Here is a 20,609-nt window from a genome sequence, read left to right as displayed (position 1 = left end):
CATCTCTTGCACAATCTCACACTTGGCTACAACATCCATGACAACTATTGGAGCACTTTCCACACTTCAGATGCCTTGCTGGACATGCTCTCCACTGGAGAAGCCAATGTCCCCAACTACAGCTGTGGAAGGAAGGAGAACCTCCTGGCTCTTCTTGATGGAGCTAGTAGGGCCACTTCCATCCAGATGTCAACATTAGGAGGCACCTATAAAGTCCCTCAGGTTTGTGTATGTGTTTCTCCTTCTGGTAAACTGAGGGGTGGGTGGTGGTGGGTGAGCAATAGATGCAATCATGTCTTCTCCATGGAATTCAAGAGCTGCTTTTCTCCATATTAGCAAAAATGTCAATATTTTACCCCATTATGTTCATGTTGAGATTAATCATAAAAGGCCTGAAATGCAAGCACTACATTCTCTGGAGAAGATACTCTAACAACTATTTGACTGATCAAAAAATATCCCTGGTTGTTGGGGCCTCTATTGGCATCTTCATTTTCACACATAAATGTTGCCTGCCCTATCCAGTCAGATTGAAGTTGGCAATAGTAGCATTTTATCCATCTAAAATATGGAATAAAAATTACTCTAGCAATTATAGACCAAATAGACAAGCAGATATTGTGGCTAAAATTTATGCAATGATCCTCTTAGTTAAACTTGAGAAAAATGCATTCCTTGTGGAAGAACCAGAATGTTTTAGGTAGAGTTAAATGCTATATAGATTTTATAAGAAATAATGAATAGATTAATAATCTAATATTGGCAACAAATATTCTAATATTGGCAACAAATAATTTTAATATTTTAATATGTTTAATATTTTTAATCCTCAAATTTAAATTTGTTTTAAATTGACTGGGGTTTTAATCTGTCTGGGCCAAACTATTTAATTCGATTTTATTTCTGCTTTTTAAATTTTGTATTTATGTATTTTATTGTTGGCTGTTCACTGCCCTGAGTCCTTCGGGAGTAGGGTGGTATACAAATCAAATAAAAGTAAAAGTAAAAGTAAAGTAATCTATATCAGCGAGGTAAAACAAGATTTGCTGCTTTCTAGATGTTAGTGCAGCATTTGACTCAATAAACAGAGAAACATGGAGAAAATGTTTGCCCACAAAAGGGAGCTCAGCCTGTTGGCCCTGATCCAAGCCCTTGTTTGAGAGGGAGGTTTGGGCTCAATGGAGCCTTGAGAAGAAGGATCTATGCTTACCAAGGGGGAAGGGAAAGATGCATATTTGAACCCTTGTTCTTCAGTCTAGATATGAATGACTTACTAGGACTAATGCAGGGTCAAAAAACAGATCATAAATAAATGTTATTTCATTCTTTGACAAAACTGACTAAATTAGTGGACCAATGAAATGCAGTGCATGTAGTATACAGTACTTGGATTTCAGAAAGGCTTTGACAAAGGAAACCACAACCAATTTCTCGGTAACCTGAAAATATGTGGGATAGACAGCATCACCCCCAGATGGGCTCAGCCTGTGGTCCTCAATGGAACTACGTCTGAATGGAGGAAAACAAGAAGTGGGGGACCCCAAGGTTCCATTTGAGGCCCAGTTCTCTTCAACATCTTCATCAATGATTTGGATGAGGGGAGAAATGGGGAAATCATCAAATTTGAAAACAACACTGAAGTGGCAGGAATAGCCAACACCCCAGAAGATAGGCTGAAGATCCAGATAGATCTAGATAGACTTGAACCCTGGGCCTATCTAACAAAATGAAATTCATTGTAGAGAAAAGTAAGGTTTTATACTTAGGCTAGAAAAACCAAATGTACACTTAGAGATTAGGTAAAACCTTGCTCCATAGCAGTAACTGTGACAGGGATCTTGGAGTCCTAGTGGACAATCACTTAAATATGAGCCAGCAATCTGTGGCAGCAGCCAAAGAAGCCATTGCAATTCTAGGTTGCATTAACAGAGGGATAAAATCAAGATCGCATGAAGTATTAGTGCCGCTTTATAATGCCTTGGCAAGACCACACTTGGAATCGTGCATCCAGTTTTAGTCTCCATATTATAAAAAAGATGTTGAGGTTCTGGAAAGAGTGCAGAAAAGATGATTAAGGGCCTGGAGACTAAAACATATGAGGAACAGTTGCAGGAATTCAGTATGTCTAGTCTAGTGAAAAGGACTAAGGGTGACATCATAGCAATGTACCAATATTTGGGGGGCTGCCACAGAGAAGAGGAGGTCCACCTATTTTCCAAAGTACAAGAAGGCAAGACAAGAAACAATGAATGGAAACTAATGAAGGAGAGAAACAACCTGGAACTAAGGAGAAATTTCCTAATATTGAGGAATGGAACATCTATCCTTCAGAAATTGATCACTGGAGGCTTCTAAGAAGAGACTGGACAGCCACTTGTCTGGAATAGTATAGATAGATACAGATTAAGAGAGTTGGAAGGGACCTTGTAGGTCATCTAGTCCAAGCAGACCCTACACCATTTCTGACAGATGATGGTCCAGCCTCTTCTTGAAAGCTTCCAGTGATGAAGCTCCCACAACTTCTGAAGGCAACTTTATCTCTTTATTTCCAGGTTGAATCTCTCCTTGTTCAGTTTCCATCCATTATTCCTTGTCCAGCCTTTGGGTGCTTTGGAAAACAGCTTGACCCCCTCCTCTCTGTGGCAGCACGTCAAATATTGGAAGACTGCTATCATGTCTCCCCTGGTCCTTCTCTTCACTAGACCAGCCATGCCCAGTTCCTGCAACCGTTCATTCTATGTTTTAGCCTCCAGTCCCCTAATCCTCTTGGTTGCTCTTCTCTGCACTTTTTCTAGAGTCTCAACATCTTTTTTATAGTGTGGTGACCAAAACTGGATGCAGGATTCTAGGTGTGGTCTTACTAAGGCTTTATAAAGTGGTATTAGTACCTCACTGGATCTTGATTGTATCCCTCTGTTAATGCAATTTAGGATTGCATTGGCTTTTTTGGCTAACACTGCACACTCTTGACTCATATTTAATTGGTTGTCCACTAAGACTCCAGGATCCTCTCATGGAATTACAGAAGGAGTATATTACCATAAGGCAGAAATATAAGCAGCTATTGAAGAGAAAAAAGGCCTCTTATATTGACAATTTATGGGCTGGCCTAGAACAGGCAGGAAAGCTGGCCTCACCCACACTATTCTGGTTGGAGGTCTCAAAAATTATTAGAGATAGAAAACTAATAAGTGACCCAAACATTAGTGCAGAAAGTTGGGAGAAGCATTTGGCCACTCCAGCAGTAGCGGAAAGCTCTGATGAGGCTATATCCTCTCCGAGCTTGATACCGGAATATGAAGCCTTACCCCAGTGGGAAGAAGTGTCAATCACGTTTAATCTCCTCCCTGAAGAGAAACAAAGCTCCAGGACAGGATGCGCTCCCAGCATCCTTATTTAAAGACAACACAGCCTGGTGGGCGCCTGTCCTGGACGGTCTCTTTACTTTTATCAATAGAACAGGGCAAATTCCTGCCAGTTGGCATTCATCAGTAATTATCCCCTTACATTAAAAAGGCTCTAGAAATAACCCGGATAATTTCCGATTAATTAGTCTAATCGATATTTCAGCAAAAATTTATGCTAAGCATTTGCTTCATAAATTAGAGGCCTGGATAATGAGAAATAACATTCTAGCTGAAGAACAGTCAGGTTTCAGGAGCGGAAGATCTACTATGGATAATTGTTTTGTGCTGGACCATTTAATAACAAAGTTTAAGTTTTGGAAAAAACCTCTGTACGTGGCATTCATAGACTTGAAGGCAGCCTTCAACACAATTGATAGACAAATTTTATGGGATAAATTAGAGGCCATGGGAATTGAAAAGAAGATTAGATTGTTATATCTAATTAGATTGTTATACACGGAAACCCAGGTAAGAGTTCGAGTGAATAGGACAGGATCGGTAACAAATGCAATCCCAATAAAGAAGGGCGTCAGAGAAGGTTGCATCTTAGCCCAACACTTTTCAACTTATATTTAAATGACCTTCCAAAATGTTTGGGAGATACATCACTCCATGGGCCTAGTATAGGAACAAGACAGGTCAATTACTTGTTATATGCCGATGATATAATTTTGCTGTGGGCCTCACAGGTGGGGCTACGAAGGTCACTCGGGAGGTTGGCAGCATATTGTATAAAAAAATCGCTTGACAATTAACATAGAGAAATCAAAGGTAATGATATTTAGCAGGCAACAAAATATGAGGAGTTGGGTTTTAAATGAGAGAAGAATAGAACAAGTTCAGTCATTTACCTATTTAGGGCTAGTATTTCAGACAAATGGCAAATGGAATAAGCAGGTAAAAGCCGGAGCTCGGAAGGCCATGGCTCGGATGGCTCAATTAAACAAACTTATTTTAGAGAAAACTCCATCTTCATTAATCCCAGTGCTAAAGGTCTTCCAGGCGAAAATTGAACCAGTACTTACCTATGGGGCAGAAATATGGGGGTCAGTTAAGCTGCCTGGGCTGGAAACCCCTCAAAATAAGTTCCTGAGGAGAATTCTGGCAGTGTCCCCTGGAACCCCAGCATGTGTAGTAAGGGCAGAAACGGGAGTCCATGCGACTGGCACTAGGGCCTTGTTGAAGACTGTTTATTATTGGTTGAGAATAATCGAGATGGAGGAAGGGAGGTTACCAAAATTAGCGTTAATGGATCAGATTATCTCAAGTAATAAAAATAACTGGTTATCAAGAGTTCTGAAGCAGGTATCTAGCTCTGGTATTCCTTTAAATTGGCAGCAGTACGACTATAGGCAGATCCGAAATTGGATTGCACAGAGATTTAAGGACATAAGTGCCCAATCGGATATTGCACAGGTGACAGCAGTAAAAGTTTGCCCCTGGTTATCAGCCAATAAACAAATTTTCAAAATAGAAAAATATTTAGCTGTGCCTTTGTTTCCCGTCCTGAGAAGATTCTTTACAAAACTGAGGTTGGACCAACTTGGAACAAATATGCTCTGGGGTAGATATAAGGGTATTCCTGTAAGGGAAAGGGTCTCTCTATGTGGGACGGGGGAAGTCGAAACAACGTCCCACGTAATGTTTGATTGCCCCCTATATTCAGACCTGAGGGAACATCAACTGGGCAGGATCTTTTATACCAGCACCCCTAAGTCTAAAGAGCACTTTTTGCGATATTGTTTGTTAGGTTCCAACTTGCAGTTGGTAAAATGGATTGCTAAATTTGTGGTAAAGTTGATGGGAAGGAGGACAAAGTTGGTGCAGCAAAATGCGGTAGATTGTAAGAATGATCACTTGATCTAACAATGTAATTTTAATAGCAGTTAACACTGATTGGGTAGATGCAGGGGCGACATTATAATATAAATTTAATTATATTTAAATGGTATTTTAAATTATTGTATTTTATCCCGATTTTATTTTAGATCGTATTTTATTCTAATTGTATTTTAATTGCGAGTTATTCCAATCTTACTTAATTTGTTTTACCAAACCTTTGTAATGATTTGTCTTTGTAATTCTGCACTTGATATGGCCCAAAGGGCTAATCAATAAATAAAATTGAATTGAATTGACATCATCACCCCTACATGGAGTCAGTCTGTGGCAGCAGCCAAAAAAGTCAATTCAGTCCTAGATTGCATTAACAGAGGGATAAAATCAAGATCACATGAATTATTGGTACTGCTTTTTAATGCCTTGGCAAGACAAGACTTGGAATTGTGCATCCAGTTTTAGTCTCCATATTATAAAAAAGATGTAGAGACTCTGGAAAGAGTGCAGAAAAGAGGAACTTACATGATTATGGGCCTGGAGACTAAAACATATGAGGAACAGTTGCAGGAATTGGGTATATCTACTCTAGTGAAAAGGATGAGGGGTGACATCATAGCAATGTACCAATATTTGAGGGCTGCCACAGAGAAGAGGAGGTCCACCTATTTTCCAAAGTACTAGAAGGCAAGACAAGAAACAATGGGTGGAAACTAATCAAGGAGAGAAACAACCTAGAACTAAGGAGAAATTTCCTAATGGTGAGGAATGCAACGTCTACCCTTCAGAAGTTGTGGGTGGTCCATCACTGGAGGCTTTTAAGAAGAGACTGGACAGCCACTTGTCCGGAGTAGTATAGATAGATACAGATTTTTTTTAAATTTTATTTGATTTATATGCCGCCCTTCTCCGGAGACTCAGGGCGGCTTACAATGCATTAAGCAATAGCCTTCATACTTTTGTTTATTTATACAAAGTCAGATTAACAGAGTTGGAAGGGACCTTGTAGGTCATCTAGTCCAAGCAGACCCTACACCATTTCTGACAGATGACAGTCCAATCTCTTCTTGAAAGCTTCCAGTGATGAAGGTCCCACAACTTCTGAAGGCAGCTTCTGTTCCATCGGTTGATTGCTCTCACTGTCAGAAAATTTCTCCTTATTTCCAGGTTGAATCTCTCCTTGGTCAGCTACCATCCATTATTCCTTGTCTGGCCTTTGGGTGCTTTGGAAAATAGCTTGACCCGCTCCTCTCTATGGCAGCCCCTCAAATATTGGAAGACTGCTATGATGTCTCCCATGGTCCTTCTCTTCACTAGACCAGCCATGCCCAGTTCCTGCAACCTTTCATTGTATGTTTTATCCTCCAATCCCCTAATCCTCTTGGTTGCTCTTCTCTGCACTTTTTCTAGAGTCTCTGTTAGGTTCAGCTTGCAGCTTACTCCTAACTTGTTGGTCAGGCAATATATCTGTTTCTTTAAGAAACAACTGAGCCACGTAATCAGGGTTTGCTGAACCCTGCAATTAGGCTACAGTGCATAAATAAGCAGCACAGAGAAGCGTTCCTTCTTCCTGCTTCTTCCGGATTGATACCTGATTGTATCCTGTTGCTTACTGCGTCTGTTATATGGTACTGAATACCAAGAGTTACTAAAGTCTGTTTGCTTTGGTAAGGGAAGATACTTACTGGACTGATATTACTGTTTATGACCTTGGACTGTTTTACACTGAGACTGCTTGTTATCTATAAAGTATTTTTCTCACACGAGCTGGACGTTTATCTCCTTCCCTGTGTGTTTCTGCTCTGCTCGTTGCACAAGCAACAAATACTTTTTACACACACCCTAACATTGGTTATGGGCCCAGAACGTTCCAGGGCTCTTTAATTTGTTTTTGTGGAAGTGAGAAGTGCAGGCAGTGGGTGTAGTAGTCAAGATGATGGCTTTTGAGCAAGGTACCAGTTATTCTACTATAACCCGGTTGGATGGAACAAACTATGTTACCTGGTCCACAAAATGCTGTCTACTTTTGCGAAAAGAAGGACTGTGGGACATGGTTAATAATCCACCGGACATAACTGCATTGAATGCTGCTGACGAAGAAGATGCCAAAAAGATAGCGAAGTTTCACAGGGACAACGAGCGTGCTTTATGCATCATTGGCCTGACACTGGGAGACCAGCAACTTGTCCATTTCCGGGGCGAAGAGTTTGCTGCGAGGTGTTGGTCAAAGCTAAAGAAGCTCTACGTTCGTGACTCTGTGGGTGTCCATATCTACCTGACACGGAAATTATTTCGCTTACATCTTCAGAAAGGAGGAGACATGATGGCTCACCTGGACTCCATGACAGGGCTTTTCCAGGAGCTACATGAGAAAGACCTTGTGTTTACTGAACTGCAGCAAGTTTATATTATTCTTTCATCGTTGGATGACAGTTATGACTCTTTTGTTTCATCATTAGAAGTATTGTCTAGAGATGAACTAACATTGGCCAGTATAACTGGTAGGTTACTGGATGAGGCCAAACGTAGGCAAGAACGAGACCAGTTAAGGATGCAACAGCAACCAAAAGTGGAAGCTGTATATGAGAATGTCAATATTGTTAAACACTGTTATGCATGTGGGGCTAAGGGGCACATTGCAAAATATTGTAATAATAAGAAAGTGTCTGCTAGAAACTTTGCTAAACCCAGGAAAGGGTGTAATTTAGCAACCAGTTCATCTAATAATATAAAAGATGATTGGTGGGTGATTGATAGCGGTGCCTCTCAATCAATAACAAAAAACAGAAAACTGTTTCTAAACATGAAGAAAAGTACTAAAAAGGTCAAATTAGCTAATGGCTGGAATGTGACTGTAGCTGGGGAGGGACTTGTTCAATGTTCTATCAGTAAGCATCCTTTACCCATGCTTTATATCCCTAGTTTGAAATATAACCTTTTATCTGTAAAGTCATTACTACATTCTGGGTTTACAGTAACTTTTAAAAACAACAAATGTTTGCTGGAATGTGAAGGCACTGTAGTTACTGCAGAATTAGAAAACGACTTATTTGTCATTAGGGATAAGTCATTACTGTTAGTTCAGTCAAAAGCTAAATTTGGAAATGTAAAGCCTCATGATGAATGCGTACATTTATTACATAGAAGGCTTGGTCATCTGAATTTCAGGTTGTTGAATTCAACTGTTAAGCAGTCTAAAGGCATCAAGTTAAGGGCTTGCAGCAAATACCTGAACTGTAATACTTGTAACCAGCATAAGAGTAAAGTTACACCTGCAAACCGCTGCAATGGGTTTAAAACAACTAAACCTTTGGAGGTAGTCTTTTTAGACTTAATAGGGCCAAAGAAACCCAGTTTAGGGGGAGCATGCTATATTTTGAGTATAGTTGATCAGTTTACCAGATATGGTTTTTGCTACCTTATGAAGTCCAAAAGTGATACGTTCCAATGTATCACAAACTGGCTTCGTTTTGTAGAAAGGAAGCAGAGGTTTAAGGTGAAATGCATTGTTACTGACAATGGAACTGAGTTTACTAACCATCAGTTGGCTAAGTTTTTGAAGGATGCTGGGATACAGCATAAACGTTCTGCCCCTTTTCGGCCAGAACATAATGCATTTATTGAAAGAAGAGGCCAGACCCTACAAGCTATGACTAGGACTATGCTGGCTGATGCTTGTTTACCTGATAAATTGTGGGGAGAAGCAATACTATGTGCCAATCATATTTTAAATAATGTGGTGCACTCCTCTACAGGAAAAATTCCTTTTACTTTATGGCACGGGAGGAAGCCTGATTTAAGTTATATACATACTTTTGGTGCACCAGCCTGGGTGCATATACCGGTTAGTCAGAGAAGGAAGGACCAACAGAGAGCAAAGAAAATGATTTTTGTTGGCTATGAGGCTAACCATAGGTCCTATAGGTTCTGGGAAAAAGGTACAACAAAAGTTTTGTGTAGCACAAGTGCTAAATTCCTAGAACATGAAGGCTGGGATAGGTTAGAAAAAGCAGACTATGGTTTTACAGATGTGGATGTTAAGATAGACCATATTCCTGATGATAGTTCATCTGAGATGGATGATAAACCATCTATTAAGGTGGAAGAACAGGAACAGGAATCAGGGTTAGGGGAGGATGAACCCAATATACCTGATGTTAGTCCTGTTATGCCTAGACGATCTTCCAGGGACCGGCATCCACCAGATTGCTATAAAGCCACAGTGGTTTGCCAAGTAGATATCGAACCATCCAGTTATCATGATATAAGATTATATCCAGAAAAGGAGCAAAAAGCCTGGCAAGAGGCAATGGATAGAGAAATTGATTCTTTGAAGAGGCTTGGTGTCTATGAAGTTGTAAGAATACCACCAAATGAGAAACTTATAGGCTGTAGGTGGGTCTATAAGGTAAAGAAAAGTGTAGATGGGGTAGTAACCCATAAAGCTCGGCTTGTTGCACAAGGGTTCTCACAGACAGATAGAGACTATGATGAAGTTTTTGCTCCAAGTTTACGAGCGAGCACTTTGAGAACGATGCTTGTTTGGGCAGCTAGAAATAAATGCTCTATTACTCATTTAGATGTCGAGACAGCTTACTTGAACGCTCCGTTGAGGCATACAATATATATGAAGAAACCTCCTGGTTATGATACACAGGATAGAACTGAGTGTTGGAGGCTACAAAAAAGCCTATATGGTTTAAGGCAATCAGGTTACGAGTGGAACCAATGTATAGTGCAGGAATTACATAACATTGGGTTCTATGAGGGCGTAGCAGATAAATGTCTGTTTAAAAAAGAACAGGATGGATGTGTTTCATTCTTGTTACTCTTTACAGACGACATTGCCATAATTACCAGAACTGACGCTGAGGCCAGAGAGATTATCAGTCAGTTGCAAACAAAATTTAAACTTAGAAATCTAGGACATATACGGCATTATCTAGGGCTGGATATCCTGAAAACATCTAGAGGATTTAAAATTTCACAATCTAATAAGATCTGCAAATTGTTGAAAAAATATGGGATGGAATTATGTAAACCTGCCAAGACTCCTATGGCACAGGAATTCCACCATGATAGTTTGCAGAGTCCACAGTTCAGTAAAGAACTGTATCAATCATTAATAGGCAGTTTGTCGTATTTGAGTAACTGGACACGGCCTGATATAGCTTTTAGTGTTAATCAACTAGCACAATATAGTTCAGAGCCTACTGATAGGCATTGGCAGGCTGCTAAACGTGTTCTTAGGTATCTTAAAAGAACATTACATTTTGCTATGTATTTAGAACCAAATGCCAATATGATATTAAAGGCATATGCTGATGCCAGTTTTGCCAGAAAATCTACGTCTGGAATAGCAATCATGTTGGATAACTGCCTGATTGGATGGAAATCAATTCGCCAGAAACACATAAGTTTGTCTACCATGGAAGCGGAGTTTTCTTGTCTATCACTTACATGTACTGAACTGATTTATTATAAACAGTTGATGGAAGATATTGGATTCAAAATGGACTATCCTATTATGGTTTATGAGGATAACCAGGCAGCCATTAAAATGGCAACGAATCTTGCTGTAAAGACAAGGACTAAATACACTGATATACGTTATCTGAATGTTCGGCAATGTGTTAAGGATAACATGATTACATTGGAATATTGCGCATCAGAGGACAATATTGCCGATAATTTTACTAAAGCGCAAGGTGCCATTAAACACACCAATTGTTGTGAAAGATTTGGATTAAGAATCTGAAATGTAACTGATACCACTGTACAATGTATGATTTGGATGTGTATTTTTGTTTCTGTATCTATTGTGTATATTGTCCTGCCCAATGGGGAGAATGTTAGGTTCAGCTTGCAGCTTACTCCTAACTTGTTGGTCAGGCAATATATCTGTTTCTTTAAGAAACAACTGAGCCACGTAATCAGGGTTTGCTGAACCCTGCAATTAGGCTACAGTGCATAAATAAGCAGCACAGAGAAGCGTTCCTTCTTCCTGCTTCTTCCGGATTGATACCTGATTGTATCCTGTTGCTTACTGCGTCTGTTATATGGTACTGAATACCAAGAGTTACTAAAGTCTGTTTGCTTTGGTAAGGGAAGATACTTACTGGACTGATATTACTGTTTATGACCTTGGACTGTTTTACACTGAGACTGCTTGTTATCTATAAAGTATTTTTCTCACACGAGCTGGACGTTTATCTCCTTCCCTGTGTGTTTCTGCTCTGCTCGTTGCACAAGCAACAAATACTTTTTACACACACCCTAACAGTCTCAACATCTTTTCTATAGTGTGGTGACCAAAACTGGATGCAGGATTCTAGGTGTGGTCTTACTAAGGCTTTATAGGGTGGTAATAGTACCTCTCTTGATCTTGATTGTATCCCTCTGTTAATGCAATTTAGGATTACATTGGCTTTTTTGGCTACCACTGCACACTCTTGACTCATATTTAATTGGTTGTCCACTAAGACTCCAGGATCCCTCTCACAGTTACTGCTATTATGCCTGGTTTCCTGCTTGAACAGGGGGTTGGACTAGAAGACCTCCAAGGTCCCTTCCAACCCTTTTATTTTGTTATAAATTCTGTTATAGGTACACATGTTTAGCCTGCTAAATTTATATTGGAATACACTGATTTATACAGATAATGTCATATTATCAAACTTAGACATTGGATTGTTTTGTCTTAATAATTATCTGATAATTTATAAAGCAAGTTCAAAAGTTATGGTCTTTGGGAAATGACATCATAGCCATAGATGGTCAGCCATTAGAGCAAGTAACACCTTTCCTTACCTGGGGTTGTTTTCTCTGAGGCTGAATCTTGGCTCCCTCATCATCCAAGGAGCTCCGTTAGAGAAAGGGCAGGAGTGAAAGTGGTGCTTAAATGAAAACCTCACAGCTCTCCAGCTTCCTCAGCTCCAATTATTAAAGTATCGGAGGCCCAGTTTTCCCCCATGTTCTTACATCAATCTGATGTTTGGGGCTCCAGAGAGAAACCACCAGCAGAACCAACCCAATCTCAGCCTCTGAGGAATATCTTGGGGTGGGCAAAAGGACTCCAGCTGCTGCCCTCAGAGCTGATTTGGGAATTTACACAATTTCTGCTTTGCCTAAATTCAGAAAATATGGGCATTGGCATAAAATTTAATCTATAGAAAGTGACAGACTCTGACAATTGTGGCTGTTGGAACGGACAAAACTTCAATTAAAGACCAAACTTGGATTATGGAACTAACAAATCTTTTTTATATATAATCACTTTATTAAACTTTTATTACATTAAAAACATAAAAAAATATTTCACACAACAACAGCTAATTGAGGTGTTTTTCTTTTGACAATTAGTAAAGCAACTAACACATCTTATTAGGCTTTGAGGTCTGCCTGATTCTTGTACAACTGGAGAAAGAAGTTAAAAAATTTCCTCCAGAAAGATTCTGGGATATAGAAGCAGAAAAAGATGCAGCAATTCTCAAAAATTATTATAGACCCTTTATTGGAATAGAAATTTGCACGTGTTAATTTAATTGTGATAAATTGTAGGGGTGATACAGTAATATGATTTACATTATTTATAGTTTTTTAATTTGTTTATTATTTTCCATTATTATGATACAATTTTGTTAATATTCTGTCTTTAATATTTTAAACAATGTCTAATTAACAAACTATTCTAATACATTCATGAGAACCAGGTTGGATTTATTAAAATCTAATATTTTGGACTTGATCTGATCCCAAATGTAACACAGCATTCTCCATTGCTTTTTCAGATCAGTCGTACGATTACTTCAGAGGCTCTGAGTAATAAAAGGAAATTCCCCTTTTTCCACCGGATGAATCCCAAAGAAGGATTCCAGTACCCAGCAATTGTCCAGCTGCTCCTCCATTTCAGATGGACCCTGATTGGCCTCTTTGCTTCAGGCACAGAAAATGGAGAGAATTTCATGAGGATTTTTCCTCCTGTGCTTGTCAGGAATGGAATTTGTGTTGTTATATCACAACAATTTTCACAAATAGAACATAAAGTAGCTCTCAGGGATTCCCTCTCTAAGTGGAGACAAATCAACGTCTTTGTTCACTTCATAGAATTTGATTCCATTTGGGATAGAATTCTTCCTTTCCATTTAACACTTAGGCGTCTGCCAGGACCCATTGAAGGGAAAGTCTGGATCCTCACAAGTTTTGTAGGGTATAGGATGAACAAGCGTAGACTTTTCAAATATATCCATAGTATTTGGAACTTTGGTTATCTGGCAAAAAAAAGGCCAAAGGATTCTGCCTTTGAACCCAATTTCTTTGTGGAAGAAAAGTTTCAAGATCCTTATTTCCGCTGTTCTCTTTCAAAGAATGTCTTTTCTCTCAAAGGCCGCAGAAGATGCACCCAGAAAACCCCACTGGAGTCCCAGGAGAAAGAGAACAGAGGAAGGTTCAGAAATCACGATCAATATTACAGTATGATGAAGACTCTGGCCCAGGCCTTGAATGCCGCTTATTCCTCCAGATCGAGGAGGAGAAGGAAGGAGGGAGAAAAGATCTTGGGGTCTCCAAGGCTGCAGCCGTGGCAGGTATGGGGTCCCAATATGGATCCATTAATCTTAGATCCTTTGGAGGAGGAATCCAGAGGAGAAGGAGGGGAACCAACTCAACAGATCTGGCCAAATCAATTACTCAGGGAATAATGGTTCCAAAGAGTAGATACCATGGCATTTTAATATTAAACTCTGCTCATTTGAAAATGTTGTATTCTTTCTTAAATGAATTCCCGTATTTGTGATGAGCATGGTGGAATTTCCCCTTTGTTCCGTCCCCACTGCAGGTGGGTCTGTGTGCAGCTCAACAGGCAGCTAAACCCCCCTCTTCTCCTCCAGTGAAAGGGAGCCTGGGGTGGATCTGGGTGTTTCATTGGGAGAAAAGGGCACGGAGAAACTGAGGAAGTGCAAAGAGTGAAAATATAAATATAAATAGTAGAAAGGCAGCATTAACTAACAGCCAACAAAGAAGCAGTTGGAACTATGCTCCGTGTGAGGGACGGAGGCCTCCGGATGACCATGTGTCTTGGTCAAACTGGCTGCTTCCGTCTCCTCCAAAGGCTGAGAGAAAAGGGAGTCTGGCTTCAGACCATACAGTCAGGTTTCTAATCATACCACAAAATTGTTTGTGAGTCCTTTACTGAAATGCAGTTATGTCACCAGAGTTCCCATAATCTATTTAGGAAGTGTGATGATGGGTGAGAATGACTTTTGGGATGAGGGGAAGAGAGGCTGCCTAGGGAAGGATCAGAGAAGAGGGGAGAATCCTGCAGCTGCATAATGGGAGAGAAAGAAACTCGAAAGGATCCTGGTTAACTTTTCAGGCTGAGAAAAGAGTTGGTGGGAGATTTGTCCTTTCAGATCTGCAACATTTTGTTAATGTTGCATTACAATCAATTAGAATTAGCACATCTGGATTTGTTTTCCATCAGGATGACCAGGGAGAAGATTAGCCTGACAACTTTCTTCTTGATCAACCCATGCTTTCTGGGAATCAACCTCTTGTTTTCAAAGAATTTATGAATCACCTTTTTTGTTGTCTGTTCATTTTATTTGTCATCTGCTCTAGAATGTTCCCTATAATTGACCAATTGTGTCAATGATATTTTCTCTATGCTTTGTCAGTATATGATGGACAAATCTTTCTCAAGCCTTTTCATTCACTTATGAAGATAATGGCCGTATTTGTATCCTATTTAACCATATTTGGAGATTAGACAATTGTGGAAGAAAGATTCAATGTGGGATAAGAAACAAAGTTTTCTGTTTTTCAAATTCCTGGATGTTCCCATTCTAGTTTCATCCCTTTCTGGAGAAGAATGAATTTTGGAATATTTCTCGAAGAAAACTGTACTTGGACCAAAATGGAGAGATAAAAGCAGATCTGAGAATTGACAGCTTATTGGTTCTCCCCAAGGAGTCTCCCAGAGAAGAGACTGTGGCGTATTTTAAAAGACAGAGATTTACTATCAGAGAAGGTGCTCTTTCACAGATAAAGTTGGTCAATAAGGTGGGACAAATTTTAATGTCTTTTCTCTGTTTTCCAAAGCCTGAGGTCCCATTTCCAGTGGGCAAAGCCCAGAGTCTCCAGGGTGGTTGGCCTCCCATGCCAGTTGGTGTCATCTAATGGAAGTTCTTCAAAAGATGGGACCTACGGTATTTTTCGGAGTATAAGATGCACCATTTCCCCCCCCCTAAAAGAGGCTGAAAATTTGGGTGCGTCTTATACTCCAAATGTAGCTTTTTTGAAGATTTTTTTTTCAGCCCTAATGAGGCCCCAGCCGAGTGAAGCGATCTCCCCCCGTGCTTTGCCTGCTTTTCTCATTGCTGCTTCCTCTCAGCTGTGCCTTAGAAGCTGTTTTTCATCCCCAAGCAGGGAATAAAAAACCAGCAAACTAATGTGCTGAGCTGACCAGACTAAGGACGCTAGCCTGAAGAATACCTGGTAGGCAGATTTCCCCCCCTATTTTCCTCCCTAAAAACGAAGCTGCGTCTTATACTCCGAAAAATGCGGTAAGTGCAGTGGCTTTGCCATGTTTTATGGAAACCTTTCAAGATCTTACTGGTCAGAGGTTTCTTTCTTCACGACAGTTTAATTTCATATTAAAAAATCTAATGGAATAAAAGTTTCCTAAATATTTTACAGTAAACTTTCTTCTCAGTTTTAATAAGAATATATCATCATACATAAATCTTTTTTCAATTCCATCCCTTTAGACTACATTAAATAGAAAAGTATTTTATTGTAATGTTAAATTCTGAAAGCAAAAGGGAGGAACTAAATGAAGAATCTGCCAGTTGTTTTACCTCCTGCATCTGTTTAGAAGGAGTCAGAGGTTTCATATTCACCTCAGTAAAGACCAGAGACTACTTGTCTCCATCCATTTCTGCCTCCATTTTCCATGGACGGAGATCCTAAGGTATTTTCTTTGGCATTTCTTTTCTTCTTCTCAGTCCCTGCCTCAGTCCAAATGTGTGGAAAGTTGTCATCCTGGATTTGTCAAGAGGGCTCGAGAAGGAGAGCCAGTTTGCTGTTATGACTGCCTTCCTTGTCCGGGGGGGACCTTCTCCACTCAGGAAGGTGGGTCACACTGAGGAAAATGGGAGGCTTTGTGGAACTGGATCCATCCAGAACATTTTAATGAAAGTGCAAGTTAAAAGACACATTGAAGCTCACCTGTCATTGTTTTTTTTAATCTGCACAATTTCTTATCTAAATGGAAGTAAACCAAAAAGACTTGGAAGGAGAGGCTGGGAAGAGATGGGAGGAGGGAGTGGCAGACTGGGTAGGTTTTACTAATGGCAGAGGAAATATCTCTTCTGCTTTTTAGTTTGGATATGTGCTGCTAAGTTTACCTTTCTAGGAACATCTGAGATCTTTGAAACTAGATGAATTGTTTTAGGTCCACCTTCTGAAAGACCTTGCAATCCACTGTATATTGGATCCTCCCCTTGAGGATCATTGAGAAGGTGTCACTGGTCCATAATCTTGTGCTGTGGATCATTATGGGGGGAACTCATTACAGAGATATTCTGCCAGTCATGTAGATCGATCGATCGATCGATCAATCAGAATAGAACAGAGCTGGAAGGGACCTTGGAGTCTCTTAATCCACCCTATACCATTTCAGACAAGTGACAGTCCAGTCTCTTCTTAAAACCCTCCAATATTGAAGCACCCACAACTTCTGGAGGCCAGCTGTTCCACTGGTTAATTGCTCTCAGTGATAGGAAGTTTCTCCTTAATTCCAGGTTGCTTCCAGATGTTACAAGATGCTGTAGGTATTTTCCAAATCCAGGACATTAACTGCCAAGTGGCAGGACTCAGGATGTTTTCCTAAAAAGATTACCGTATTTTCTGGTGTATAAGACGACTTTTTAACACATGAAAATCTTCTCAAAAGTCGGGGGTCGTCTTATACGCCGGGTGTCGTTCTCCTGTAACCAGGCAGACCAGCCCGAAATGCTCTGACGAGCCTTAAATGTCTCTGACGATCCAAGCCCTGACGATCTGCTAATCAGGCAACTCAATTGGGATCGCCAGAGCCATGGAGAAGGGCAAAAGTTTCCCCCCTCCAGCTTGCTTACCTTAGCTGCTTGCCTTGCTTCACTTGCCTGAATCCATTCCATCAGCAAGCAACTCCCTGCCTGCAATCAAGCAGGCAGGGAGTTGTGGACTTCAACTCCCAGAATTCCTCAGCCAGCAAAACAAAGTTGGCTGAGGAATTCTGGGAGTTGAAGTCTACAAGTCTTAAAGTTGCCAAGGTTGGAGACCCCTGTTCTATTGGGTAAGTTTTTTTCCCCTTTGGGAGCTTTAAAAAAAAATAGTTAATTGGGTTTTTTTTTTAGTTGTTCTTTCTTAGACCTAGCCATTTAAAGTTTAGGAAGTTTTAAATTTAGCTTTCATATAAAAATAAAAATAAAATAAAATAAAATAATATTTGTGCAGCTTTCTGAGATTTAGTATGTTTTTGTAGTGTTTCACTCTCACTACACAAACACACAAAATCTCACAAAGCTGTATGTGGAATTTTGTGTGTGTAAAGTGTGAAAGTTGGGTTTTGGGCTTTTTGTGGCTGTGTGAGGTTCCTGCTTGTTGCAGGGGCCATTTTGGGTCTAGCACAGCTGCTTTTACATTGTGGGTGAGCCAGTTGATGTTTTTTAATTTTTATTTGGTGTGTGCTGGAAGAGGTGTAGTCTTATACGGCGAGTATAGCCTAAATATATTTTAACAGGAAAATTCGGGGGTCGTCTTATACGCCCAGTCGTCTTATACACCGGAAAATACGGTATATGATTCATTATTTACCTCTAATAATGTAGGTTCCTATGAAGATTCTACTCATTACACCAGAAATAAGTAACATCCTAGAACCTCCCTCAACTTCATATACCTAGCTACATTTTTTAATTAAAAAAATATCCTTCTTATGCTCTTTTTAATGAAATAGCTAAGAAATACTTCTTGAAAAATGCCCATGGTAACAGCTGTCATCCAAAAAAGGTATTTCTTGAAATGTAAAAAAACCAGTATATTAAAGAAATATTGCTTTTTTGCTTTCTCAGATACAGAAAAATGCACCAAGTGTCCAGATGATAAATATCCAAATGAGGCCAGAGTCCAATGTATCCCCAAAATTATAACCTTCCTGTCTTATGAAGAATTTTTGGGAATCATCCTGGTCGCTTTTGCCCTAATCTTGTTCTTAATCACAGACCTTGTTTTAATCATCTTCATTAAATACCGAGAAACTCCCCTTGTCAAAGCCAACAACCGGGACCTCTCCTACATCCTCCTGGTCTCCCTCCTGCTTTGCTTCTTGTCTTCTTCTCTCTTCATTGGTCAACCAAGGAAAGCCACCTGCCTTCTCCGGCAAACAGTTTTCAGCATCATCTTCTCAGTTGCCGTTTCTTCTCTCTTGGCCAAAACCATCACGGTGGTGCTGGCTTTCTTGGCCACAAAACCAGGAAACCGAGCGAAGAGATGGTTGGGGAAGAGCTTGGCCAACTCCATCATCTTTTCTTCTTCTGCTGTCCAAATTCTCATCTGCTCCACCTGGCTGGGAGTTTCTCCCCCCTTCCCTGACTCTGACCTCCACTCCCAGCCTGGAGAGATCATCCTGCAATGCAACGAAGGGGCCGTTGTCATGTTCTACGTCACCCTCAGCTACATGGGCTTCCTGGCTGCCATCTGCTTCATGGTGGCTTTCCTGGCCAGGAACCTGCCTGGGGCCTTCAACGAAGCCAAGCTGATCACCTTCAGCATGCTGGTCTTCTGCAGTGTCTGGGTGACTTTTGTGCCCACCTACCTGAGCACCAAAGGGAAATCCATGGTGGCTGTGCAGGTCTTCTCCATCCTGGCCTCCAGTGCTGGTCTGCTGGGCTGCATCTTCATCCCCAAGTGCTACATTATCCTTGTGAGGCCAGACCTCAACACAAAGGAGCATCTTACGGGCAGAACAAATGTAAAAACATGAGATATAACACAAATGTGATATTGGAAGAATTGTTAACAGTTCTTTTATTTGAAAGGAGATATTCTTTCCATTTAGATAGTATGCAGGAGTCAATGAAAATCATATGTATATGTTTCAAATTTGGAAATTATTGAATTCTTCACAGCTTACAGCCAGAAGAAATGTGTAAATGTGAGACTGAGGAGTTTCAACTTTTAACATTTTCCACAGTCCAAACATAGAAAATGGTCCAAGCTCTTCTGCATGCATGAGTGGGACAACTATTTTTCTTGAAATAAGTAAAGGGTGTGTGGAAGATTGTAAGGAGACAAATTTCTTGGAGAAATGGGAGCATGTTAGCAAGACAGAAATATAGAAGGAATGTATGGAGCAACGTTGATGCCCTCATTTCTCAGTACATTTCACCCAAACAGCTGTGGCAATGCAACTGAGACATTTCTTTTTGTTTACACAATAACTCTTTCTTGAGGTAGCAACAATAGAAGGGTGGGGAGATAACTTGAGTCTTGCTAATTCTGAGTATTCGTGCTTACATCATCTATTAAATGAAATATGCATATGTATGATTGTCCTTTTCTCCTCCTTTCCTGGAATGTATAAATATGAGTGCATCCTTTTGTCTGTAGGATTTCCTCCCACTATTTTCTGGCGAGAAATTCCTCCAGTGGACACTGAATAAATAATAACTGCAGTGAGCCTGGATTATTTGAGGGTTTTTTGGATCCTGTGTTTCTTTCTGCAGAAACTGGTGTCAGGAGTGAGATTCACAATCTTTGATCTGTCACCAGGGACAAGAGATGGAGCAGCCCTACAGGATGAGTGTTGATCCCATATTGATCCCATAACCCTTCCCACTGCCACCTAAAGGCACCGTTTAGGAGTGTGTGTGGGACGCCACCGTCTGTGTCTAAGAGTCTCTTGTGGCTGGGAGGTTTGTGGGGTGTTTGTGGTCCCTTCCATCCCAATTCTCAGCCGCCCTGTCCTGGCTGCAACCTCAACTGAGTGATGGCCGGAGGTGTCCAGAAATTTGGGTTTGTGGAGTGAGTGGGACCCTCTGTGTGGAAGAATGGAGGCTGACCCAGAGACTTGGTTCAAACACCCTTTTTCCTGTTGTCTGAATGGAGGAATTCAGCTGATCCCAGGCAGGCAGGGAGGGAAGTGGATGATGGGGCTCAGGCAGGGTTCCAACCGATGCCCTAATTAAATCATGAGCCTCAAGCCGAGTTTCAAAAGAAATCCAGGTATTGATTAGGAGCTTCATGTAGGCACGGACCAAGTGAAGCCAACTCTGACCTCATTTAATTGTGTCTTGGCTCTGTTTCCCCCTCCCCCCAAGGTGT

General features: G+C 40.5%; 1 protein-coding gene across 1 annotated transcript in view; it reads left to right on the top strand.

Annotated features, from left to right (window-relative positions):
- LOC139326272 (vomeronasal type-2 receptor 26-like) overlaps positions 1-20,095 on the top strand; it is a 35,131-nt gene extending 15,036 nt beyond the window's left edge. The window contains exons 2-4 of the mRNA XM_070956427.1: positions 16,247-16,373; positions 18,359-19,230; positions 20,012-20,095. Of these exons, the coding sequence (XP_070812528.1) occupies positions 16,247-16,373; positions 18,359-19,230; positions 20,012-20,095 (1,083 nt within the window). The remainder of the gene's footprint in view (positions 1-16,246; positions 16,374-18,358; positions 19,231-20,011) is intronic.
- Positions 20,096-20,609: the final 514 nt, after the last annotated feature.

The sequence above is a fragment of the Pituophis catenifer genome, unplaced genomic scaffold (genome assembly GCF_029215685.1).
Source record: "Pituophis catenifer annectens isolate HBS135680 unplaced genomic scaffold, rPitCat1.0.hap2 SCAF_25, whole genome shotgun sequence".
NCBI classification, from domain to species: Eukaryota; Metazoa; Chordata; class Lepidosauria; order Squamata; family Colubridae; genus Pituophis; species Pituophis catenifer.
Note: the sequence above shows the minus strand (reverse complement) of the source record. Positions and strands in the feature narration are given on the sequence as shown.